At 45.7% G+C, this 26,725-nt stretch overlaps 2 protein-coding genes across 3 annotated transcripts in view; one reads left to right on the top strand and one right to left on the bottom strand.

Moving 5' to 3' along the window:
• Positions 1-596: 596 nt before the first annotated feature.
• LOC106600003 (RNA-binding protein MEX3B) lies at positions 597-9,282 on the top strand. The gene is made up of 4 exons (XM_014191338.2): positions 597-999; positions 1,537-2,075; positions 3,714-3,970; positions 4,387-9,282. Exons 2-4 carry the CDS (start codon positions 1,592-1,594, stop codon positions 5,599-5,601), a joined length of 1,956 nt encoding a protein of 651 aa, XP_014046813.2. The 5' UTR covers positions 597-999; positions 1,537-1,591; the 3' UTR covers positions 5,602-9,282.
• Positions 9,283-16,313: 7,031 nt separating this feature from the next.
• LOC106600004 (protein unc-13 homolog A) overlaps positions 16,314-26,725 on the bottom strand; it is a 94,869-nt gene continuing 84,457 nt past the window's right edge. For both annotated transcript variants that reach the window (XM_014191341.2, XM_045714842.1), the window contains exons 24-42: positions 26,603-26,692; positions 24,533-24,667; positions 24,328-24,455; positions 24,160-24,245; positions 23,940-24,066; positions 23,715-23,811; positions 22,230-22,373; positions 21,914-22,000; positions 21,385-21,462; positions 21,087-21,175; positions 20,771-20,914; positions 20,500-20,623; positions 19,152-19,208; positions 18,956-19,036; positions 18,612-18,759; positions 18,414-18,470; positions 17,799-17,891; positions 17,480-17,639; positions 16,314-17,377 (exon numbers count right to left, since the gene is read on the bottom strand). In XM_014191341.2, coding sequence (XP_014046816.2) covers positions 17,086-17,377; positions 17,480-17,639; positions 17,799-17,891; positions 18,414-18,470; positions 18,612-18,759; positions 18,956-19,036; positions 19,152-19,208; positions 20,500-20,623; positions 20,771-20,914; positions 21,087-21,175; positions 21,385-21,462; positions 21,914-22,000; positions 22,230-22,373; positions 23,715-23,811; positions 23,940-24,066; positions 24,160-24,245; positions 24,328-24,455; positions 24,533-24,667; positions 26,603-26,692 — 2,217 coding nt within the window. In that variant the 3' untranslated portion in view covers positions 16,314-17,085. The remainder of the gene's footprint in view (positions 17,378-17,479; positions 17,640-17,798; positions 17,892-18,413; positions 18,471-18,611; positions 18,760-18,955; positions 19,037-19,151; positions 19,209-20,499; positions 20,624-20,770; positions 20,915-21,086; positions 21,176-21,384; positions 21,463-21,913; positions 22,001-22,229; positions 22,374-23,714; positions 23,812-23,939; positions 24,067-24,159; positions 24,246-24,327; positions 24,456-24,532; positions 24,668-26,602; positions 26,693-26,725) is intronic.

Raw genomic sequence — 26,725 nt, 5'->3', positions numbered from 1 at the left:
ATGACAGGCCCCCAAACGGCTAGGGCCGGCTCTGACTGTATGTGTGGGCATGGAAGTGGGTAGGCTGTGGCCCCTCATGATGAGCTAAGATTTTTCGTGGCCTCACCCCTATCAAAGTTGCCCATCCCTGCTCTAGGCCAATGTGAGAATCAGAAATGGATAGCAATCAATAATGGATAATAATTTCTTATTCCAGATTACATGTCTGGCATCTATTATTCAGTTATTGTCTCATTTGGTCAATGCCAAGGGGATGACAGGCACCCACACAATAAGTAACAGGGACATTGTTCCGTTCTAGACCTTTAAACATAGTTGGTGATATTTAACTGTTTGCTACCCTTGAATAATTTTTTTGAGTTCTAGGTTTTGATTGGGGACATTCTAAATGACCTTTCTCCCAATAATCCAACCAACCTTGTGATACCACACCACCATAGCATCCAAAACTGCCAATTTCCCAAGACTTATCAAAAGATCTGACATGGAACCATCAAATGACTCATTTGCTTTATCAATTTCCGATTATAAAAATGTACCACAGTAACAATAATATCGATCGTGACTGTGAGGCTAGCACGCTTGCGGTGAAGCGCTTCTGTGTTGCGTGGCCTTTGAACCCATTGTTGTGTCGCGACTGACGTCAGTTCTGTGTGCGAGACAGGCAGAGCGGCGTGCGCCTGGCGAGACAAAGGCGGCGGACCAGGGAACAGCCGGGATAAATATCCAGATACAATTGTCGGGAGGTGTCTGCATGGGAATATAATGATAGACTACGAATCGATGCAAAGATTGACGGGCCGTTAAATGACCTCGACATTCGTCTGGAATAGAATTGTATCAACAGCCTGTCCCTTCTCTTTCGTTTTTAAACATTTTCTCCAACGCCCCCAATTTAGCGAGCTAGCTACTAGTTAGCATTAGAGCACTGGTAGCCACTCATCATTCCTTCAAGAATCAAAAGAGAGGAACTCCATACAATTGGGAGGTAGCCAAAAGGTAAAGTAACTTTGTGATATTTTATTCAAATATAGAATACACGTATTTGGCTTAGACGTATTATTGAACTTAAGTATTTTTGTTCCACTAGCCAGCTAGCTGTGGTACTCCCAAACAAAGGGGACGACAACGTGACAGACTCAACTGTGTGGAGCTAGTTTGCTAGCAGATTACCGGTTTTCCAAATGTGATGCTCCCTTTTCGGGATGAGACGGTCTGAATAGACACAATAAAATACTCTTGTTTTGGTCAGTGAGTGTGAATATTGTATGATGCATATTTCAACAAGAACCAAGCTTTATTTTCGCCACACAGTGAGACAGAATGCAACAACACACAGACAAAGCAGGATAGGAGAAGGGTTGAAGGAGACGTCGCCCAAGTGGAGCAACACACTAACCTATTTATGAAACTAGCGAACTATATGACATCAGATATGTTTTATAACTTTTAGTGCATTTAATTTGTGTTTTCTAAAACGTATCTTGGCGCAACACGTTTTGTGCTGAAACTCCCTTTGTTGTGTCAATTTCCTAGAAAAGATCGCTTTACACACAGACGCCCCAAGATCTGATGTTCATCCTCGTGGACTATGCCTAGCCCCTTATTCCACCCCGAGATTATGGACCACGACATGGTAGTGAGCAGCCAGCACAACGGGGTCAGCCTGCCGCGAGAGACTGACCAGGAGTCCCGGGAAGAGGACCATCAGGATGCGCTCCGCTTCGCCCTGGACCAGCTGTCATTTATGGCCCTGGAGAAGGTGGACTGCGGTGGTGGGGGGCTCGTTGACACGCTCGACGGGAACCAGGGACCGTGCTCCGGGAATTCCAACGGCGGTTATGTCGATCTGCAGATGCTGGAGCACCAAGGAGGCTCCCGGGACTCCCCGACATCCTGCTCCCCGTCTCCAGAGTACTATGGATCGGGCGGGTACCACATGACTGGCCCGCACTCTCACCCCATGCTCGGTGAACAAAGCTCTGTTCTCTGCAATCGCAAGAGGAGTGTCAACATGACCGAATGCGTACCTGTGCCCAGCTCAGAACACGTTGCTGAAATAGTGGGAAGACAGGGTAAGAATTCTGTGTTTTCCACTTTTGTTTATCAATGTGGTTTGGCCGTAGCTAGCTAATTCATAAGGTATTGTAGTTATAGATGTTTCGGGTCTAGCCATTACCAACTACCTCTCTCATAACCACATGAATGCATAGGACTGCCTTCCTTTGTTTGGATGGTGAGATATCTCATAAGTTTATCAGCGCCGGCTGGTGTTATTCAGAGTTGGCCTTGATGTGTACAGTGGATGTTGTTTAAGCGCTTCATAATACATTTAGATCAAGAATGACTTACTAGCCTAATCTGCATGTCCTGACAAGTGTTGAGACAACTAAAGATGTTGTGTGTATGGAATACGAGTAGGGGGAGGGGTGGGACAGGGTCAGACAAAGCAGCAGATTGTCGGTCCGGACATGTCTAGCAGCCGGCACCAAACAAAAGAAACCTGTCGAATAATTTTGATTTAGCTATATGTAGGCCTCAATTCACAAATGTAAACAATAGGCCTGGCGTTTACATTGAGGTCAACGTTAAAAGTAGATTTTGTCATTTCTATATAGTTTTGCTCAATCCCAATGCGTGGCTTTTGGGAGGTCCGATGCACAGAACACGGAATTGGGCGGTGTTTTCGCCCCGCATCCAGCCCCTCTCCCCGCTCTCGACTGGTTTCAAAATCCACCTATTTATCTCCGCACACTTAGCTCAATATTCACTACTAGTTTGCATACACACAGTGTCTATGCTTGGCGCAGTTGTGGCAACGTTATTGCATTGTTCTCTTTGTTTGAAAATGCCATGCTTTCTGCCTCCCAGAATGACATCACACACTCAGCACCCCATTGGTGGGTGAGAGTAAACCGTTCATATTTAAAGGAACAGTGTAGCAGTGTAACCACACTCAAATTCATAGACAGGGCTATAGGAGCAAGGACAGACCATCCGTGATATCAACATTTTACTTTTAACGATGTTGGTTTTCATGTAATTTGTTTAAACATTGGAGTAAAATAAACGTATATTTTGGGTTCTCTTTGAGTGTGACAGTTGAACTAAGTTCACGAGGCATTTATAAGTTCTATTCATCAGGATTCAATGGGTGTATACATAAATTCAAATATGGAAGTTGCATGCCCCATAAAGTTAGTCACTGTATATATTGTTTCAATTATATAATTCATTTTCACATAGTTTATGCACAACCAATACTTTCCACTTAAATTCCCATTATGAGAATAATGAATACCGTAGAGGCTGCTGCCCTATATACATAGACTTGAAATCACTGGCCACTTTAATAATTGGAACACTAGTCACTTTAATAAATGTTGACATTTTTCATTACTCATCGTGTATATACTGTATTCTATCTACTGTATTTTAGTCTATGCCGCTCGTCCAAATATTTATATATTCTTAATTCCATTCCTTTAGTTTCAATTTGTCTGTATTGTTAGATATTACGGTTGGAGCTAGAAACACACGCATTTCGTTACACCCGCAATAACATCTGCTAAACGTCTGTGACCAATAAAATTGTATTTTATTTGAATGATTAATTCTCAACTGACCAAAAAAAATAAAAAAAAAATAAAATATATATATATATATATATATATATGCACTCTTCCTCACCCTTCCACCCCTCTCTGTCCCAGGCTGTAAGATCAAGGCACTGCGTGCGAAGACCAACACCTACATAAAGACCCCAGTGAGAGGCGAGGAGCCCGTGTTCATAGTTACAGGGCGCAGGGAGGACGTGGAGATGGCCAAGCGGGAGATCGTCTCTGCGGCCGAGCACTTCTCCATGATCCGGGCATCCCGCTGCAAGGCCGGGGCCACGGGCACAGGAGCACCCGGGACAGGGGGAGCGCTCCCTGGACCCCCCCACCTGCCTGGACAGACCACTATACAGGTATGACAATCACAGTAGGAGATAAAACATTTTAATTTGCTGTTTGTTTTATCATTTATTCAACCAGTTCCGTTGAGAAGGTCATCTTTATTTTACGACAAGGGAGCCTTGGCCAGTAGTCAGTGTCACAAGCACCTGTGGAGATATACAAATATCTGTTGGCTAAAATGTCTCTTCTTTGAATAGATAAAGTAGAGGTCATGATAACGTCTAACGTCTACTTTCATACACTTACTGCACGACTGTTCAATTCCATTTAAATGCCAGTTCTTGCCAATTGCTTTACTGCTCTGCCAGTAAATGGCATGGTTCATCACCAGTTTTTATAGTTATGTAATTCCTCCTTGACAGTTTTTCCTGGCCAGGTCAGTGGTCTGGAAAACTCTCACTGTTAAGTATTTCCTTCCCTGGTGCAGGTGCGGGTACCGTATCGTGTGGTGGGGTTAGTGGTGGGGCCCAAGGGGGCGACCATCAAGCGCATCCAGCAGCAGACTCACACCTACATCGTGACGCCCAGCAGGGAGAAGGACCCCGTGTTCGAGGTGACGGGCATGCCTGAGAATGTGGACCGAGCCCGGGAGGAGATTGAGACGCACATCACCCTGCGGACTGGGGCCTTTGTGGACCTCCAGGGAGACAACGACTTCCACACTAATGGGACTGACGTCAGCCTAGAGGGCCTGGGCTCGCTGGCTGGGGGGCTGGGTGCCGCTCTCTGGGCTCGGGCCAACAACCCCCACCCTGCCCCTCCACCCCCGCCGCCTCCTCCACCACCCCCGCTCCCCATGGCCATTCACCAATCGTCTGGGAGGAAGCTGTCCTCCTCGGCCTCCTACCACCAACACAACGGAGGGATGGGCTCTGAGAGCTACAGCGCCCCCAGGAGGGCCACCGAGGGAGGTAGCCCCACCAGCCCATTCAGCACTAGCTCCAGTAATGCCGGCGGAGGAGGGGGGTTCACCTTCGGGGGTGACTCCACCCCAGGCCTCCCCTCTGAGGAGCTGGGCTTTGAGTTCAGCGCTGCCAACATCTGGGCCCCTTTTGTCAACGGAGGAGGAGGGAAGATCCCAGGCACCTCTCAGAAGCAGCCTCTCCGCAGAAACAGCAGCGGCCTGAGTGGCGGTGCCATCACCCCCCGCCTGTCCCCCACCCTGCCCCCCGACGCAGTGGTGGGACCCCTGGATCATCCACTGGCCCGTCGGGCCCAGAGTGACCCACTCAGCACCCTCTCCTGGCTGCAGTCGGGCGGTGCCGGTGCAGGGTCCTTCTCTGGAGCATCTAGCTCCAGCTCCGGAGGGTCATCCACCGGTTACTCTTCCTGCTCAGCCTCCTCCCTGCCCGGAGGCTCTCCCACCGATTCAGAGGGCGGGGGCAGCGGCGTTGGCCTGGGCTCTGGCATGCTGGGCCGGCTGAAGGCCGCGGCAGGTGCTGGAGGTCTGGTTGGCATGGGGCCAGGGGGCGTGAGCAGGGACTGCTTTGTGTGCTTTGAGAGCGAGGTGACAGCGGCTTTGGTGCCATGCGGCCACAATCTGTTCTGCATGGACTGTGCCGGACAGATCTGCCAGTCCGCTGAGCCCGAGTGCCCTGTCTGCCATACCACTGCCACACAGTGCATCCGTATCTTCTCCTAATAGCCCCTCCTCACCCACCCGAAGACAAGGGATGGTATGGGGACTGAGGAGGGGGCGAGAGGGGTAGGGGTGTCATCTTAAAAAAACTGAAATTTACAGTCTTACTATCCGAGAGAACTGCAGTGGACCATCAACTGTGGCGGGACGGATGGACACCAACGACCTTCTCTGCACATATGATGGACCACAATGATTACAATATTAGAAATATGACACTATACGGATGTTGATTTAATGATAATAATTATGACAATAATAATAATGAAAATATTTCCAGACTGACTGATTTTGATTGGTTCTGCGGACTGCAGAAACAATATGGTGGGATCAGGAGGTTTCACGGTGGACTTGTGTGGAAGGAAACCAGTGTCTTATCTTTCTTCTGGCTTTCGTTCTGACCTGGACCAGCCTTCAGGCCTGATCTAGCTCAGCCTCTAGGTTGCCAGGCTGTCTGTATAGTTTCATTCTCTCGCTTCTTTTTCTTCAGATATCTCTGCCTGCTTCTCTCACAAGCCTTTTCCTTTGACACTTTTGTACTTAATAGCAGATATTTTTCGACGGAGCTGCCTAGGCCTGCACTTTTCTACTCAGTTTCCTTTTCGATGTTCTTTGACAGGATGCAAAACGCTGTTTTTCTGGTCTTCTGAGTTCTCTCCTGTTCTTTCTTTTCAGCTCTCTCTCGCCATCTCTCCACTCTCTCTGATTCAGAGGGGTTGGGTTAAATGCGGAAGGCACATTTCAGTACAACTGACTAGGTTTCTCTTGCTAGCTAGTATAGTGACAATTAAGGAAATGCTTTGGTATGAGCCTGGAACTGACTTTAAAACAGGCACAGAGACACCTATCAGACAAAAACACGCCAGAAGGCCCTCTCCTAGATCTTATGAAGACTGAAACACTTAAGGTATTTATACTGTTCAAAAACTGATATCCAATGTTGTGGTTTTAATGGCTAGTATAGGAATAATACAATGGTGTTAAGTTATTTAAGGAATATCAGAACTAATGCCAGAGGTCAGTTACTCAGTCCCCCTTGGTCCTTCTTTCTCTCAACCCCTCTCTCGCTCTCTCCCTCTCCACCCAATCGCTCTCCTTCAATAGTTCCAGTCTAATTTCTGGCCCCATTCTTCCACTCTCTCTTCCCCCTGTGGAGCTCAGTGTAGACACCGAGCCATCCATAACCCAGTCCACTCAGATCCTCTGTTACAGTTTGCTTTGGAGAGCTAATGTATTTTTTAAAATGGGTCTTTGGCTTTTGACTGTAAAGTATGTGGCCCATGTTGCCCCTGACTCCCTACTCTCTGAACTGCATTGACGTCGAGTAGGATAAGATGGGTCTTGAAGTCACACACAGGAATGTCTCGTCCAATAGGGGTCTTGGTTAAGGGGAGGTGGCCCGCCCCAAGTATTAGGGGCATCCGAATGAGCTGTTTCTTTGCCCTGAGCGACACATTGTAATGTTATTAGACCCCCCCCCCCACCTCCTATGACATGGTTGTTATATGCAGCCCTCTGAACGTACATGTGGATCTACTCCTAGAGTCAGACAGGCCATGGCAAACAAAATCAAAACAATGAATGGGAGAGGAAAAAGGGCTTCCTTGCGCACACACACACACTACATTTTCAGATGTTTACCTTCTCACCAGTAACAACAGCGAGAATAATCAACTTATCCAATATGGCAGCTAATAGCTAGTTCATCCAGGGCTTCCAGACACTCTGTGTTCAAACCCCAACAGCTGCAGAATGTGTTGCTTGTTCTTTTCTCTCTGGTCTACGTCTATAGAACACTGGTCAACCCTGTCAGCACCAGTCCTTCTCAGTCATGTCCATCGCCTGTGAACGAATGAACAGAAGGCTCTGTTCCAATACTTTTCAAATGCAGCATCCCTTTCTACCCTCACACCTTCAGGTACTATCCACTGATCTACCATGTGTGGACAGGTGAAAGCAGCTTCCTACTGGACTTTTCTCAATAATGTCACTTCAGATCAGTGACTACCTTCAGGGAGTGAGAAGGAAAGGATGCAGGGCAGCAGATAGCCTAGCAGTGAGAGTGTTGGGCCAGTAACCGTAAGGTTGCTGGTTCGAATACCCGAGCCAACAAGGTGAAAAAAAATATCTGTGCAAGGCACTTAACCCTCATGTGCTCCATGGACAACATACTACTATGGCTGACCCTGTAAAGCAACACATTTCATTGCACCTATCTGGTGTCTGACAATTAAACAGAATTTATAAGTTTTTTTTTTTATTTTTTTTAAGAGAATGAACAGGCAGTTCACATTGCTACAGAGCTCAAGTATAGTCTGTGCTTGAGGGTCAAGCCGGGCTACTTTTTAACAAACAACATCTGTCTGTGAGATGCCTGACTAAATTAGTTCGTCAAGTGAAGGGGACAGCGGCTTGACGTCTTAGTCTGTAATCGAATAATCGACCCTCCACATTTAACTACACCGCAATGCTCCCTACTTGAATGGCCCTTCATGTCCACAGATGTGGATCTAGTAGCTGGCTGACCGGGAGTCATATTTCACTGAAGACTATAATGGTGCAACTCACTACTGAAACAGATACCGTTTTCTACGGCAGCACCTCTCCCCCTCTTCTTTTAGGAGTTAACTGTATAACTGGCAACCCTGACCCTGCTCTCTCTCTCCCCTCAACGTGGGAGGGATCTGTGTAAACTGGCAACCCGTCCCTGCTGGGTCTGACTTTAAATGTTTTTAGTATAGTTTTTCTCTACTCCTGCAGACTCAAGTCTTTTAAAGTAACAGATAAACTATGACTGTTGTGTCAATCTTAAAGGCCCTTTTCCAGAGCTGCCCATGACTTCTCAGTCACTAAAATGTCCAGAGTTGAATTTGCCAGGTGGTTCTGGTCTGGTTGTTTCACCAGGTCATGTACAGTAGCATGAACAGTTAAAGGGTACAGAATATTCTCATATTGACTGCAGATTATTTTCGCTGAATTTAACCCCTGACCACCACCCCATGAAGGTTTGAAAACAGGGTTTATAGAGGCTCCTTAAGGAGTGACCTCTGACCTTTTTGTGACAAAGGTGGATCCAGGGGGAGCCGCTCCCATCTGGGAAAGCCGCTCCCCCTGGAACTTCGCCTTCCTATTTTGCTTTAATCCTTTAACGCAGAACCAAAATGTTACGTCAGCAAACAAGGTTTCAGGCCTGACTTGTGTATATACCCTGAATACAATCAATGGGATCTCATTTTCAAAAAGTTACCAGACTTAAGGAAGTTGTAGTCTTTAAAAACATGTAACATTATTTGTAGGTTAACCATGTGCATGTCTTTAAGCCATCAGGCATTAGCAAATAATTTTTCAGAGGAAATAAAACTTTACACTTTATTTTTACAATTTATTTGCTTACCTAAATATCCCAGACAATAATGTGACCCTTTTTATTACTTCAAAATGTTTTATTTTCCATATTTTTTTATTTTATTTCCTGTGTACAACATGTAGGCAATTTATAACAAAATTAGAAAAATTATTGAAGAAATTTTAAAATTGAAATATATTTTATTTTAAAGTTTATGGACCTTTTAACCGTGAGCCGGAACAATATATGCATATAATTTGAGCTGTCTTGACGGTTGAGAAATGTATCAAGAGTTTTATTTTTTATGCTTCTTTAATAAAATCTTGTTTTTGGTTTCATTTTTTTACTGTAAAACAATAACCCTATTGTGATTTTGTTTTTTCTCAACTTTTTATGGTTGGAATACTGCATGGCTGTGTGGTTACCTTGCATTCCAAACTTCCAACCAAATCAGTGAGCTACTCATGGACAACCTATGTAAACATATCTGAACAAATTACGCAAGATTTTAGTGAGCTACACCACCCCTTCGACTTGATAGGAATGCTAATTTGGTGTGAAAATGCTACATTTAGCGGTTGACTGGCTTGGTTAACAAAACCGAAGCATGGATGTCCATAGACTGCTTTCAGGGCAAGGTAACGTAACTTTTTAAAAATATGTGTGAACTATCCCTTACAGTAGATGCCTTATTATAGTTCTCATTCCACCACATAGTGGCAGTAGATACTCATTGGCTAGAGGCTATGAACGATGGGCGTGCATACAGCAGCCTAACAACGCTCTCAGATGGGGAGGCATTACAGTTCAGTTGGCAGCTTGTACATAGGTTTAGGAAGAACGGTGTCTTTTTACATGTGGTCATTGAGTCATATGTTTTGGTAATGGAGGATAACAGAATAAAGAATAGGCAGTTTGTGACAAATGCCTTTTTAATAGGAAGCAGTTCACAACCAGGCTGCATTCCAACCCACCTTAATCCTTGACAAAGCATAATGATAAGTTAGAAAATAATTCTCATGCGAATTCTGTGTACAGGCTACATTCATATTGGTTAAATATTGTCTTCACAAGCCTTTTGAAAAATAAATGTTCACAATTCATTAATTAGGTATTCAGATAAGAAAAACAAGATGTCCCATAACTGGTAACATCAAAGAGATGTGTGCTGGCATGATGAAGTTAATTTTCCTTTCATGCACTGGTGTTTTGTTTGTCTCCACGGAGATGTGTTGGCATGCATGCATGCATGCGTGTTCATCTCACATGTGCCCTTTTGTGCTTGAGCATACATCAGTGTGTGTATATGTGTAGTAGAAGACAGTAGGTTATTGTAGTTAAAGTATTTGTAGTTAAGTGATACATTCTCACTATCAGTGACACACTCGGCTCTCATGATCCTGTGATGTGAAAATGACATTCAGAAGCCTTGCATTTGGTTAAACAGGTCCAAAGCAAAATATGAAAACAGAACATTAGCTCTCCCTCCACAGTGCAACATAACACATGCCATTTGGCTCTCTAGCAGTGGAAAGAGCAGTAGAAGCTCTAGAGTTTATTTTAAAGTCATTTACAATAAGCAGAAACGTCACAATACAAGCTCTTTGTGCTAACACCCATCATTTTGCATTGTAAATGTAGAACTGTTCAGAAATGGACAGACAGGTCTGTGTAACATGGGGTGTTATCTGTATAGTAAGATCAGCGGTGACATGGTAAGTGATTGGTTTATATATATATATATATATATAGATAGGGGTTGTGTTGATTATTAAACTACTACATTGTCATCTACAATGGCTTGGGGGTTGACACTTCTCCTAGCCAACATTGGTCTTTGAAAAACATTAGCTGGTCCGTTTGAGTTGGCCCATTCACCGCAAAGTCATCCACTGGAAAAGTCTGACCAGGAGCTGACTGAACAGCATATAGGTCTTAATGTAAGCCAGACTGCTCTCCCGCTCCAGTGTCCAGTATTCCTAAAGTATTCCCAGTATTACAAGAAACACACTTCCTATGAGGAGGGGATTGAGATCAGTCCATTACAACAGGGAATTCCCCATTCAGTGATCCAATGAGAAGTTGGGATTTGACATCCCGCTCCTTGAATCTGGGTATTGCAGTTGGAACTCCTGGGCGTGCCACAGGTTTCCAGTGATTATGTTGGGGTTATATTGCTTGCAACCACATTAAACAGATTAACTCTTAGCCCAGAAGTCAGGTAGGACATAAAACACGCAGACAGACGCACAAACACACTCCAAAATGCGCTGAAAACCTTTTGACAGAAAAATGCAGGGACAAATTGACCAAAAAGACTACAATAGAGAGTCTTAAAACACAATCAGATTATCATGAAGGCAGTTAGAGAGACCATGCAGTTTCCTGTATGGTATATGGGTTGGTAATTGTATGGCCCCATAGCATAGAAAACATATTTCTTACATTTTCACAAATGCAGACGTATGGACTGACTAGGCAGTGTCCTTTCTGTGTCTGATGGTCATGTAGCCCTTTGCAGTATTTGTGCACTTTCAGGGGAACAGAAGAGGGTTTGTTTGTGAGAAGTTGACGTAACCATTATTACTCCTTTACAGTGTTGTGAAACGAGCGCCATTGCTAGAGTAGGTGAGTATGTAAAAAGAGCAGACCATCTTCAAAAACGTACATGCTTGGGTCTATTGCACCATGTCAGTGTCTATGGACATTATGGCCATACGGTGTGTTCCAAACAAGCCGACTAACATCCAACAACTGATCCAAACCTCAGGTAGGCTACCCTACACGGATGTGAAAGTCTGGCACGTCTTACAAGAATTTCACTACACCTGCAATAACATCTGCTAAACATGTGTACGTGACCAATAAAACTTGATTTGATTACAATCATAAAAAATACATTCATATCAGACATCGGAACATTCTTCTTATCTCGCTTTGTGTTTCACACTGTATAGTAGTTATACCAGGTTATATGCACCATGCACACAGGTATAAGGTGTCAGTATTGGGGGGAGAGGGGGTCTGTACAGCTGGTGCCATGGTAACATCAAATTAATCACAGTGTTCTGAGAATTGTGTTCAACATGCAGGAAGTACATCACACCAAGTAGGGGGAAGTTGCGTCCAGGTTGATATACACTGAACAAAAATATAAACGCAACATGTAAAGTGTTGGTCCCATGTTTCATGAGCTGAAATAAAATATCACAGAAACTTTACATACACACAAAAATATGATTTCTCTCAAATGTTGTGCACAAATGTGTTTACATTCCTCTTTGTGAGCATTTCTCCTATACAAAGATAATCCATACACCTGACAGGTGTGGCATATCAAGAAGCCAATTAAGTGGCATGATCATTACACAGGTGCACCATGTGATAGGGACAATAAAAGGTTACTCTAAAATGTGCAGTTTTGTCACACAACGCCACAGATATTTCAAGTTGAAGGAGCGTGCACTTGGCATGCTGACTGCAGGAATGTCTGTCTGTTGCCAGAAAATTGAGAGTTAATTTACATTTACATTTAAGTCATTTAGCAGACGCTCTTATCCAGAGCGACTTACAAATTTCTCTACCATAAGCCACCAACATCATTTTAGAGAATTTTGCAGAACGTCCAACTGGCCTCACAACCGCAGATCACGTGTATGGCGTCGTGTGGGCAAGCGGTTTGCTGATCTCAACGTTGAGTATAGAGTGCCCCATGGTGGCGGTGGGGTTATGGTATGGGCAGGCATAAACTACGGACTACGAATACAATTGCATTTTATCGATGGCAATATAAATGCACAGAGATACTGTGACGAGACGCTAAAAATGACCCTGTTTTTCCATGGCCTGCATACTCAGACATATCACCCATTGACCATGTTTGGGATGCTCTGGATCGACGTGTACGACAGCGTGTTCCAGTTACCCCAATATCCAGCAACTTTGCACAGCCATTGAAGAGTGGGACAACATTCCACAGGCCACTATCAACAGACTGAAGGATGTGTCACGCTGCATGAGGCAAATGGTGGTCACACCAGATATTTACCTGTTTTCTGAACCACACCCTTACTTTTTTTTTAAGGTATCTGTATTCTCAGTCGTGAAATCCATAGATTAGGGTCTAATGAATTTATTTAAATTGACTGATTTCCTTATATGAACTGTAACTCAGTAAAATCTTAAATTGTTGGATGTTGCGATTATATTTTTGTTCAGTGCCTTCGGAAAGTATAAAGACCCCTTGACTTTTTCACATTGTGTTACGTTAGACGTATTCTGAAATTGATATTTTTCTTTAATCCTCAGCAATCTACACACAAAACCCCATAATGACAAAGTTTTTTTTTTTTTTAGCAAATTCAAATAAAAAACAGATACCTTATTTACAGAAGTATTCAGACCCTTTGCTATGAGACTCTAAATTGAGATCAGCTGCATCCTGTTTCCATTGATCATCCTTTAGATGTTTCTACAACTTGATTGGAGTCCACCTGTGGCAAATTCAATTGACTGGACATGATTTGGAAAGGCACACACCTGTTTATATAAGGTCCCACAGTTGACAGTGCATGTCAGAGCAAAAACCAAGCCATGAGGTTGAAGGAATTGTCAATAGAGCTCCGAGACAGGATTGTGTCGAGGCACAGATCTGGGGAAAGAGTACCAAAAACATTTATGCAGCATTGAAGGTCCCCAAGTACACAGTGGCCTCCATCATTTTTAAATGGAAGAAGTTTGGAACCACCAAGACTTCCTAGAGCTGGCCGCTTGGCCAAACTAAGCAATCGGGGGAGAACGGCCTTGTTCAGGGAGGTGACCAAGAACCCAATGGTCACTCTGACAGAACTCCAGATTTCCTCTGTGGAGATGGGAGAACCTTTCAGAAGGACAACCATCTCTGCAGCACTCCACCAATCAGACCTTTATGGTAGAGTGGCCAGACGGAAGCCACTCCTCAGTAAAAGGCACATGACAAGGTACAGTGAGGGAAAAAAGTATTTGATCCCCTGCTGATTTTGTACGTTTGCCCACTGACAAAGAAATGATCAGTGTATAATTTTAATGGTAGGTTTATTTGAACAGTGAGAGACAGAATAACAACAACAAAAAATCCAGAAAAACGCATGTCAAAAATGTTAGAAATTGATTTGCATTTTAATGAGGGAAATAAGTATTTGACCCCTCTGCAAAACATGACTTAGTACTTGGTGACAAAACCCTTGTTGGCAATCACAGAGGTCAGACGTTTCTTGTAGTTGGCCACCAGGTTTGCACACATCTCAGGAGGGATTTTGTCCCACTCCTCTTTGCAGATCTTCTCCAAGTCATTAAGGTTTCGAGGCTGACGTTTGGCAGCTCGAACCTTCAGCTCCCTCCACAGATTTTCTATGGGATTAAGGTCTGGAGACTGGCTAGGCCACTCCAGGACCTTAATGTGCTTCTTCGTCAGCCACTCCTTTGTTGCCTTGGCCGTGTGTTTTGGGTCATTGTCATGCTGGAATACCCATCCACGACCCATTTTCAATGCCCTGGCTAAGGGAAGGAGGTTCTCACCCAAGATTTGACGGTACATGGCCCCGTCCATTGTCCCTTTGATGCGGTGAAGTTGTCCTGTCCCCTTAGCAGAAAAACTCCCCCTTAGCATTATGTTTCCACCTCCATGTTTGACGGTGGGGATGGTGTTCTTGGTGTCATAGGCAGCATTCCTCCTCCTCCAAACATGGCGAGTTGAGTTGATGCCAAAGAGCTCCATTTTGGTCTCATCTGACCACAACACTTTCACCCAGTTGTCCTCTGAATCATTCAGATGTTCATTGGCAACCTTCAGATGGGCATGTATATGTGCTTTCTTGAGCAGGGGGACCTTGCGGGCACTGCAGGATTTCAGTCCTTCACGGCTTAGTGTGTTACCAATTGTTTTCTTGGTGACTATGGTCCCAGCTGCCTTGAGATCATTGACAAGATCCTCCCGTGTAGTTCTGGGCTGATTCCTCACCGTTCTCATGATCATTGCAACTCCACGAGGTGAGATCTTGCATGGAGCCCCAGGCCAAGGGATATTGACAGTTCTTTTGTGTTTCTTCCATTTGCGAATAATCGCACCAACTGTTGTCACCTCACCAAGCTGCTTGGCGATGGTCTTGTAGCCCATTCCAGCCTTGTGTAGGTCTACAATCTTGTCCCTGACATCCTTGGAGCTCTTTGGTCTTGGCCATGGTGAAGAGTTTGGAATCTGATTGATTGATTGCTTCTGTGGACAGGTGTCTTTTATACAGGTAACAAACTGAAATTAGGAACACTCCCTTTAAGAGTGTGCTCCTAATCTCAGCTCGTTACCTGTATAAAAGACACCTGGGAGCCAGAAATCTTTCTGATTGAGAGGGGGTCAAATACTTATTTCCCTCATTAAAATGCAAATCAATTTATAACATGTGTTTTTTCAGAATAATGTTGTTGTTATTCTGTCTCTCACTGTTCAAATAAACCTACCATTAAAATTATAGACTGATCATTTCTTTGTCAGTGGGCAAACGTACAAAATCAGCAGGGGATCAAATACTTTTTTCCCTCACTGTACATGAACAAGATTCTCTGTTCTAATGAAACCAAGATTGAACTCTTTGGCCTGAATGCCAAGCGTCACGTCTGGAGGAAACCTGGCACCATGCCTAGGGTGAAGCATGGTGGTAGCAGCATCATGCTGTCGGGATGTTTTTCAGCGGTAGGGACTGGGAAACGTGTCAGGATCGAGGCAAAGATGAGCGGAGCAAGGTACAGAGAGATCCTTGATGAAAACCTGCTTCAGAGCGCTCAGGACCTCAGACAGGGTCAAAGGTTCACCTTCCAACAGGACAATGACTATGGTCAAAACACAACAAGACAGTCATGAAGAGGGCACGACAAAGCCCATTCCTCCTCAGGAGACTGAAAAGATTTGGCATGGGTCCTCAGATCCTCAAAACGTTTCACAGCTAAACCATCGAGAGCGTCCTGACTGGTTGCATCACTGCCTGGTATGGCAACTGCTCAGCCTACAACTGCAAGGTACTATAGAGGGTAGTGCGTACGGCCCAGTACATCACTGTGACCAAGCGTCCTGCCATCCAGGACCTCTATACCAGGCGGTGTCAGAGGAAGGCCCTAAAAATTGTCAAAGACTCCAGCCACCCTATTTTATTTTTTACTTATCTATTTTTACTTATCACATATTTTTCTTAAAACTGCATTGTTGGTTAAGGGCTTGTAAGCAAGCATTTCACTGTGAGGTCCACACCTGTTGTATTCGGTGCATGTGCCAAATCAAATTTGATTTGAAGCACACAGGACAATGCAGGAGTGGCTTCGGGACAAGTCTCAATGTCCTCTAGTGGCCCAGCCAGAGACCAGACTTGATCCCGATCTAACATCTCTGGAGAGACCTGAGAATAGCTGTGCAGCAACACTTCCCATCCAACCTGACAGAGCTTGAGAGGATCTGCAGAGAAGAATGGAAGAAACTCAGAACTACAGGTGTGCCAAGCTTGTAGCGTCATACCCAAGAAGACTTAAGGCTGTAATCGCTGCCAAAGGTGCTTCATCAAAGTACTGTGTAAAGGGTCTGAATACTTACATAAATGTGATAAAACATAAAACTTACATAAATGTGAAATTAGGAAAAAAAAGTTTTTATAAGTTGTTATATTGACAGACAGACATACAGAAACAGACAGAGGAGTAAGAGTTGGGGTTAGGGCTGCTCTCCTGAACATGCAGAGAGGTCAAAGTGCAAAGTCATCCATAACTCCTCAGGCGATATTTTTTTCACATTTCTGCATTAAATGTATAGAAAAATTGTATGTAATATGCAAGAGTGAAAGAGAGCAGCAGAAATTGATAAATTGATTGATAGGTGTCCAAAATCTATCTATGGCCGAAGGAACCGTTGGCCAGTGTTTGTACACGTGCTAATCATTGTGATAGAGATTATTAGTGTGTTTATGACCATGTTTTGTATAACATATGCATATGTTGTGTGGGTTCACGTATGTGTTTGCCTGTATTGTTTGTGTGTGGTGTATGAATACATGTGTACCCCTGTGTGTCTGCGTGTGTTGCGCGACTGTGTGTGTCTGCATCAGTATCTCTAGACCTGTTCTCTCTCAGCTCCCCTGTCCCTCTTCGGCAGAGCGCTGGTCTGACTTCAGCTTGACGAACTCTTTGGCCACCTCATCGTTGTTGCGTTGGGATAGGATCCTCAGTACTGTCAGGCCCGTCTCGTCCATGTGGACCCTCTTCCCCAGGGGGAGCCAGCACGTCACGCTGCCCCTAGAGGCCATGTCCTTCAACTGCATCAGGGCCATGCCCACTGTACGGTCCTCCCTGGCGAAGCAGTAGTCCTTCACACACAGCTGCAGCTCATAGCCCTCAGGACCCAACTCACTGCCCAGGGAACTGGAGAGGAGACGGAGAAGAGGTGGGTTGGACAGTACACACATATTGACATTGACACACAAGCACACACACCCTAACCAGAAATAGACCTGATATACCCACTACTGAAAGGTCTCGTTAAACTTGGGCGACCAGCTGTTGTTCTTGGACTTTGTGGCGTGTTTCCTCTTCTTGTCACTGAGGTGGGGACCGATGATGTAGACCTCCACGAAGGGACGGAAGATCCCCTGGGTCTGCCACTTAATGTCATTGGCAGCCACCACTGGGAGAGAGAAAGTGTTGTGTGCATTTCAGAGAAGCTCTAGTCTAGTGCAATTATGTATGTAAAGCCCATCATTACCCCTACCTTATGCCCGCCCTTTCCCCATAACCCCCTCCATCTCTTTCTCCTTCCCCCTCACCCCCTCCCTCCATCTCTCACCTCTCACAGTGATCTTGTGTTCTCCAGTGTTGGGGTGGGTGAAGATCTCCACATGCATGACCACCTCTCCGATTGGCTCCTCCACTCCCGACCCTACCAGAGGTCAAGTGTTAACCGTGACATAAGTCACAGAGCGTTAAGATCACTTCTGTTGACCAGAACACTCTGTGATCCCCAAAGTGTTTCAGTTGGTAGCAAGCAAGTTTAATGCACAATAAAGCAAAGGCAGGCTGATAAATCTGTCTACACAATGCATGCTGTGTCGGTGTGTGTGTGTCTGGCTATGTCTAGACGTTAGGATCATTCCACCACTGGAATCCTCTCCTCCATTATCCATTCCCTGATTCTAATCTTTCATCCAAGTTTTATCGTCACGTGCACAAGTATGTGTCTGTGTGGCCTACAAGGGCTGGACAGATATCTGTTTAATCCGGTTAGTGTAAGGGTGCAGCAGTGCTTAGCTTGCTGGCCCATAGCTACAGTAGGTATAGAGCCAGGGTTAAAGCCTGCAGCTGGTTTGCACCAGACTGTAATTCTCCTGAAACATGCTGTTTACATTGAATGAGTATGGAGAGGGGGAGGGTCGAGGGGTGAGGCACTGGCAAAGGCACTTACCCTTCTCTGGTAATGTGTCTTCATTGAGGGTATACCTGACCCCCTTCCCTCCATGGACTAGCAGGGAGAGAGGAGAAAGTTCAGTAGGATATCCCAGCTCACATGTATCGTACCAAATCTCACGACCAGAGTTACCATTCACAGAGGCAGGCAGAGAGAGAGAGAAGTGAAGAGCCATCGACAGACAGACTGTTGTACCCTGAGCGTTTTGGGAGAGGACAAACTTCCTGATAAGCTTGTCAGTGTGTTGTGTGTAGAGGGACAGGGCGTAGTGCAGAGACTTCAGGTCAGGACTCTTCTCCAGGAACGTCTTCTTCAGGCCCACACCGCCCGCATGGAAGTATTGCTGCAGGGGGAGAGGCATTGTTATTTATCCATAGAGACATAACATATTATAACCCTTGTTCATAGATGCTTATAACAAGTTATGAAGCTTTATACCTGGATGCTTTAAGTGCATTTTATTTCAATGTACTACATAGTACATAACACATACTACACATGTCATCCATCCTACAAAGTGTAGATAATGTATACTGTACCTTAATAGTGTCCAATGCGAGCTCTATGACGGCACACTGTTTAGGAGTGAGAGCCTTGGCCTCCTCTCGCACCATGTGCTCCTGCAGGGCAGGGAAACAGAGACAGAGTTAGTTCAAACGACACACTACATGACAGGACTGCATTTTGTCTGAAATGTGCTGTAGAAAACAACTCATTCTAACGTGGCATCATTACCTTGAGCTTGGAGAGCTGGCCCAACTCCTTAGCTGCATTCAGGATCAACTGAGTGCCCTGTGGAGGGGAGAGAGAGAGAGAAAGAGAGGTAGATAGAGAGAGGTAGAGAGAGAGAGTGGTAGAGAGAGAGCGGTAGAGAGAGAGAGAGGTAGAGAGAGAGAGAGAGGTAGAGAGAGAGAGAGAGAGAGAGGTAGAGAGAGAGGGGTAGCGAGAGAGAGAGGGGTAGAGAGAGAGAGGGGTAGAGAGGTAGAGAGAAAGAGGTAGAGAGAGGGGTAGAGAGAGAGAGAGAGAGGTAGAGAGAGAGAGAGAGGTAGAGAGAGAGAGGTAGAAAGAAAGAGAGGTAGAGAGAGGTAGAGAGAAAGAGGTAGAGAGAGAGAGGTAGAGAGAGAGAGAAAAGGAAAAGAAAGTGTGGTTGAGAGAGAAGAGTGATGACAGAAGAGGGAGTAAGATGACGAGGGGAGAGTTTATACATCGCTAAACGTAACATGTCACAATAAAGAAAAATCGGGCGGAAAAGGCATGTGCAGGAGAGATTTCAAATCCAGTACCGGGTTGTGTGGAAACCCCCAATCCATTCCACGTACAGGCAACACTTTAGCGGAAGGACAAAAGACAGGAGGTAAGGGAGGAGAGGAAGGAGAAGAGTAAGGAGGGGTACGGCGCTGTATTGCAGTGGCACCAGGTCAGGTAACCCATCTGTCAGTCGTGCACCATGCGCCTATCTAAAATACAGGGGACGATCCTGACACTATTCAACACAGTCTAATCCACCCCTCACCCCTACCTACCAGATTGTGTAGACCTGGCGGGAGTGGACAGGTGCAAGCCTTACGGCCTTACTGCTTACACCAACCACATTTTTCTAGAGTTACACAAGTGGTGGGTAGGGTCTTGGGTCAATCTGAGAAGGAGAGGTGGGTACACAGAGTAGCATGGGGGACAAGAAGACTGATAATGTGCTGTCGCAGGTAGCAGAGGAGCCTGTGTGTCCGTGCTGACACAGCAGACAGGGCGAAACACACACACACACACACACACACACACACACACACACACAATTTACTATGGCCTGAGGAGGAGAAAGAGGGTGGGGCGATGGCGAGAGAGAGAGGGGGGGTCAGTGAATCTGAAGGCCCTTCTCAACCGATCAACAACAAGCAGGGAGAGGAAGTAACCATTCAATCCTCTAACTCTTATTCTAGCCAATGGGTATGTTCGCAACCTCGTATTCTAACCACAACTTTAGATTTATGAACCAACGGTGGGATTCAGTATTATACCAGAGAGAATGTACAGAAGAGTTTTGTGCAGGTTTGTAGACATAGGAAAAAGTGTGTGTGTTACTCACCGACTGGTCTGTGAATGGTGGGAGCACAATGCTTTTCTCCATAGTGTTAATGACCAGTTTCCACAGTTCCTTCAGCACTCTCTTCAGTACGGTCTTCTCGCAGATCTTAGCAAACAGCGACAGGCTAGGGAGGAGAGAATACACACATTTTAACACACCCAGAATACACACTTTTTTCCCCCACACACAGAATAGAGAGAGAGAGAGAGACTCCCTAGCCTGTCGTGTGTGTGTGTGTCTCTGTGAGTGCATCTCTGGCTCTTTGTCTCACTTGGTGTCGAGGAAGTCCATGATGGGCTGCAGGACGTTGTCTGCGTCCCCGGCCACGCTGTTGTTGTCAGTAACAGTCTGTCCCTTCACCTGGCCCAGGATGTCGCCCATCTGCTTCACGTTCTCCTCAATATGGGGCTGGAAACTACACACCGACACAACCATAAAAACCCACAACTCAGGGTCATATTCATTAGGCACCAAGGCGGAAGAAAACAGATTGAAAGAGGGAGTTCTGTTACATGTCCGAATGAATACTACCCTGAAAGCACCAACGCTTCAACTAAACAACGCCACACACACACGCACGCACACACCTGACGGCAAATATCCTACTAAGGTCGTCCATGACGTTGTTGAGCTTTAATTGCAGGTCCTTCAGGAAGTCACTGGCCTCCACGTTAAGCTGGGGGCAGGAAGTAAGTGTCCTTAATACACGTATTTACATAGCAGGAAGTAAGTGCTCTTAATAATACATGTTTTTACATCGAAAATGACACTGTGGGCACAGCGTAATCATTAGATTGTAGGTACACATTTTTACAATGTGGTTCGGGTAATGGCACATTGAGGTCTGAGTGATGGCACATTTCACACTGAGGTTGACAAACTCACGTTTTTGCCTCCCATGGCCTCAAACATCTTCTCCAGCTGCACTCTCAGCTGTTGGATGTTATTGATGATGATACAAGGCTGAGGGGAAAGGAAGACACATAATTAGAGATCAGCCCTTGCAACTTTGCAGAAGCTCTCTCTCTGATACAAGCAGGCAGACAGATACAGCTTCTCTTTATCTTGATGATATGAGAGAGAGAGAGAGACAGAGACAGAGAGATGAAGCTGTATCTTGCAGATCCAAGCAGAGGCAAAGCAGACAGAGACAGAGCAGACAAACAGAGACAGACAGACGAAGCTGTATCTTGCAGATCCAAGCAGAGGCAGAGCAGACAGAGGCTCTAGGCTCAGTGTTGACTATAGATGAATCAGTCCACTGGGAGACTTGGTTTTCTGGGAGCCAGTCCAGCTTCTCCCTCTAAACCACAATCGGTTCTCATTCACTTACAGTACACACGTACGCGCACACACACACACACACACACACACACACACACACACACACACACACGACGTTTCCCTAACCTACCACTTTCTCTTTCTCTTTGTTCCCGCACTGTTTGGGGAACTCTTTGGAAATGATCTCAGCATAGGACAGCAGGACATTGCCGATGGTCTGACAGAGAGAGGGAGAGACAGAAAGAAAGAGAGAGAGAGAGAGAGAGAGAGAGAGAGAGAGAGAGAGAGAGAGAGAATCTTCTGTATCGTTTAACCATGTTAGTGTTCGATCACAGCAGACCTCCATGTTATATCATATTCATAAAGGCTTTTTACAGTCACACATCATAGACCAATACAGTCTGAAATGTCAGCCATATTGGTAAGGTCAACAGGGAGAGTGGTACCTTGGCGAATCTCTTCATGTAGCTGCCTACGATCTGGGGGTCGGGACACTCTAGCTTGCGTATGATCTCAAAGCTCTGGTTGAGCTGGGAGAACACGTCCACCACCGAGCATGAGAACAGAGCATGCTCAGACGTTACCTGGAACTGCAGGGGGGGTGAGAGGAGGGAAGGCAGGAGGAGAAGGGGGGGAGGAGAGGAGGGAAGGCAGGAGGGGAAGGGGGGGAGAGGGGAGAGATGAGCGAAGGGGATGAGGAGTGTGGGGGATGAGAGGGAGAGAGGTGCCATGCCAGAGAAGAGAAGAACGGGGTAGAGGGAGATTGGAGAATGGACGAGAGGGGGGAGTATATCAAGCACTTTGATATCTAAGAAAAGTCACAAGTAATAGTGATCTGTAGTCTGTAGTGATCAAGACTGGGATCCCCACACTTCTTAGAACAGGAGAGGGATGCCCTATTTTCGAGGCCAAACATTTCATCTTATACGCTAAAGATAGATGGCAAGTGCTGTTGAATTCTCTATGAATGGACAGTGCGCGGCTGGTTCCTCTCTCCACATGAACGGTGTGGTAATTAGGGATATGATGGGGGAGCAGAGCCCTCATTAACACCCCGTCATTAGCGGGGCATTGAGCGGTGTCGTGAAGGGGAGGGTGAGGGAGAAGAGCCCTCATTAACACCCTGTCATTAGCGGGGCATTGAGCGGTGTCGTGAAGGGGAGGGTGAGGGAGCAGAGCCCTCATTAACACCCCGTCATTAGCGGGGCATTGAGCGGTGTCGTGAAGGGGAGGGTGAGGGAGCAGAGCCCTCACTAACACCCCGTCATTAGCGGGGCATTGAGCGGTGTCGTGAAGGGGAGGGTGGCGGTGGGACTAGAGTCCTGCTGACACAGGAAACAAGAAGATGCTGTGGGCGACAAACACTGGACCCCAAGGACCACAGGCGAATGAGGGGAGAGAACCTGCTCATCTGCGTCTACCCGCGTGCGCATAAATGCGCACTCAGTGAGTGTGTGTCAGTTCCTCGAGGGCTGCAGTGTGTGTTAGGTCTCATGTCTGTGTGTCATTGACCATATATTGACCTGCCTCTTCCTCTCTCCCGGACCACTAGGTGCTGAGTAAAGGGAAGTACAGATGGGAGTGTGGTGGGAAGGACAGGGGAGTCATTTCTCTGTTAGGTGTTTACAACATTCACAGTGAAATCACAGAGTAGACCTACATCAGTAGGGTCTTTAGTACCTTGGACTTTATTTGAATCAAGCCATCACCGTTCATTTGTAAAGGTACTTACTTTGAAGAGTTTTAAATCATTTCAATGAATCTCAAAATAAGCAATAAACCTACAGTATCAATGATCGAGAATTGACTACGTAGTTACAATGACGATGTATCGTCGGGGCAAATAACAAAAAAAGTAAATAGAAGCCTGTAATACAAAACATAGCCAATTTATTTTTGATATCTCAGAGAGGAAACGGATGTGAATTTACCCCGTCCTTTGTGTCCCTCACTAGGGCACCATGCAGGAAGTCTCTGGACACTTCCTCGTTCTCGTCCAACCACTGGATGACAAATGGCTCAAACCACCTATGAGATGGCAGAGAAAGGGTCCACAAAATCATCTCATTATGTGATAACAAGCCCCCCAAAATACATATTTTTGATGGACTTGCCTTAAAAAACGAGCTGAATTAGATGAGCTAAAGGACACTCACGCTGGGTACTCAGGTACACGTTTCTGGAAGGTGGGCAGCTCTTTACAGTATTCGTTGTAGAGCCACTTAACCTTGAAGTGCAGGTTCATGTAATCAGCACTCTTACATAGGCGGTTCTTCTCATGCTCTGGGAACCAGAGACAGGCTGGTAGCATTAGTTTAGGGACTGATTGATTGATACCACACATATGCACACTCGCAAACACACACACACACATACCCTCCATGGCATATCTCATGTCTTGAGCAAACATGTTCCACATGACCTCAGCACTGATGACGCCCACGTTCAGTTCCTGAGGAAACCTACAGGGGGCAGAAGAACAGTGTTCAGAGAGGGGGAGGGAGGGAGAGAGAGAGAGAAAAGGAGAGAGAGAGACACACTCACTGGTTGAGACAGGGTGTGTAGGAGTTCTTGTCCTCTTCTATGATGGAGACGATGAGGGTGATGAGTTTGGACCAGAAATCCAAGTTCTTGATGCTGGGACCCTGCTCTTCTGGAACGTCAGCCTTAGCCTGGAGAGAGAGCGGGTCAAACACACACACACAGAAATGCATGCACACACATCACACAAACACCCAACCACACTCACAGGGTCTGTCTGGTACTCTCTGCCGTAGAGTTCGTGACAGTTGTTGAAGATGTATTCGTAGGTGGAGTTGAGACAGGCTTTGACACAGTCCTTCACCACCTGACTGGCCCTGGGGGGGCTCTGCAGCTCCTGGACCTGATCACACAGGAAGTTCAAAAAGGTCAGTTAGCTTAGCATTAGCATGCAGTGCATTCGGAAAGTATTCAGACCCCTTGACTTTTTCCACATTTTGTTACATTACAGCCTTATTCTAAAATTGATGAAATAGTTTTCCCCCCTCATCAATCTACACACAATACCCCATAATGACAAAGCAAAAACAGGTTTTTAGAAAAGTTGGCAAATTTGAAATATCACTTTTACACAAGTATTCAGACCCTTTACTCAGTACTTTGTTGAAGCACCCTTGGCAGCGATTACAGCCTTGAGTCTTCTTGGGTATGACGCTACAAGCGTGGCACACCTGTATTTCGAGCTTCTCCCATTCTTCTCTGCAGATTCTCAAGCTCTGTCAGGTTGGATGGAGAGCATTGCTGCACAGCTATTTTCAGGTATCTCCAGATGTTAGACCGGGTTCAAGTCCGGGCTCTGGCTGGGCCACTCAAGGACATTCAGAGACTTGTCCCGAAGCCACACCTGCATTGTCTTGGTTGTGTGCTTAGGGTCGTTGTCCTGTTGGAAGGTGAACCGTCACCCCAGTCTGAGGTTTTTAGGCAATGTTGGTCCTGAGCACTCTGGAGCAAGTTCTCATCAAGGATCTCTCTGTACTTTGCGCCGTTCATCTTTCCCTCGATCCTGACTAGTCTCCCAGTCCCTGCCGCTGAAAAACATCCCCACAGCATGATACTACCACCATAATGCTTCACCGTAGGGATGGTATTGGCCAGGTAATGGTTTCCTCCAAACGTGACACTTGGCATTCTGGCCAACAATCATGTTTCTCATGGCCTAAGAGTCTTTTAGGTGCCTTTTGGCAAACTCCAAGCAGGCTGTCATGTGCCTTTTACTGAGGAGTGGCTTCCATCTGGCCACTCTACCATAAAGGCCTGATTGGTGGAGTGCTGCAGTGATGGTTGTCCTTCTGGAAGGTTCTTCCATCGCCACAGAGGAACTCTAGACCTCTGTCAGAGTGACCATCGGGTTCTTGGTCACCTCCCTGACCAAGGACCTTCTCCCCTGATTGCTCAGTTTGGCCGGGCGGCCAGCTCTAGGAAGAGTCTTGGTGGTTCCAAACTTCTTCCATTTAAGAATGACGGAGGCCACTGTGTTCTTGGAGACATTCGATGCTGCAGACATTTTTTGGTTCCCTTCCCCAGATCTGTACCTCGACAAAATCCTCTCTCGGAGCTCTACGGACGATTCCTTCGACCTCATGGCTTTGGTTTTTGCTCTGACATGCAACTGTGGGACCTTATATAGACAGGTGTGTAACTTTCCAAATCATGTCCAATCAATTGAATTTACCACAGGTGGACTCCAAGTTGTAGAAACATCTCAAGGATGATCAATGGAAACAGGATGCACCTGAGCTCAATTTCGAGTCTCATAGCAAAGGGTCTGAATACTTCTGTAAATAAGGCATTTCTGTTTTTTATTTTTTATACATTTGCAACATTTTCTAAAAACCTATTTTCGCTTTGTCATTATGGGGTATTGTGTAGATTTCTGAGGAAAATGTTTTATTTAATACATTTTAGACTAAGGCTATAACGAAACAAAATGTAGAAGCGGTCTGAATACTTTCCAAATACACTGTATACGGCTCATACACCCTAACTGGTGCTAAATGTTGCCTAACCCTCAAGAGCTAGCCTGATCAAACCATCCTGACCGCTGCGCTCTTGTTTTGTTTTACTGAATCCGTGTAGTGAAACAGAATGTAAGCTCGGGAGACCAGGGTGGTCTTCAGTGGCTACTCAAGAGCTAGCTTAGCAAGTAAGTCTATTTATGAATCCACATAATATATTGATTCTTTCCTGGAATAAAATGTTGGCTGGCACAGGCCAGCTCTAGGACTTGAGGAAACAGAGATGAAGAAGAAGATGATGAATGGAGTTTTGTTTTGTTCACCTTCATTCTGAAGAAGGTGATGCTGGTCAGCAGGTCTACAGTGGACTTGAGGTCCTGCAGCCTCTCAGGGCTACTAGCCGGGAAGTTATTCTACAAACACAAACATAGAAACACACTGATATA

This window comes from Salmo salar, chromosome ssa03 (genome assembly GCF_905237065.1).
Source record: "Salmo salar chromosome ssa03, Ssal_v3.1, whole genome shotgun sequence".
In the NCBI taxonomy this organism is placed as follows: domain Eukaryota; kingdom Metazoa; phylum Chordata; class Actinopteri; order Salmoniformes; family Salmonidae; genus Salmo; species Salmo salar.
Note: the sequence above shows the minus strand (reverse complement) of the source record. Positions and strands in the feature narration are given on the sequence as shown.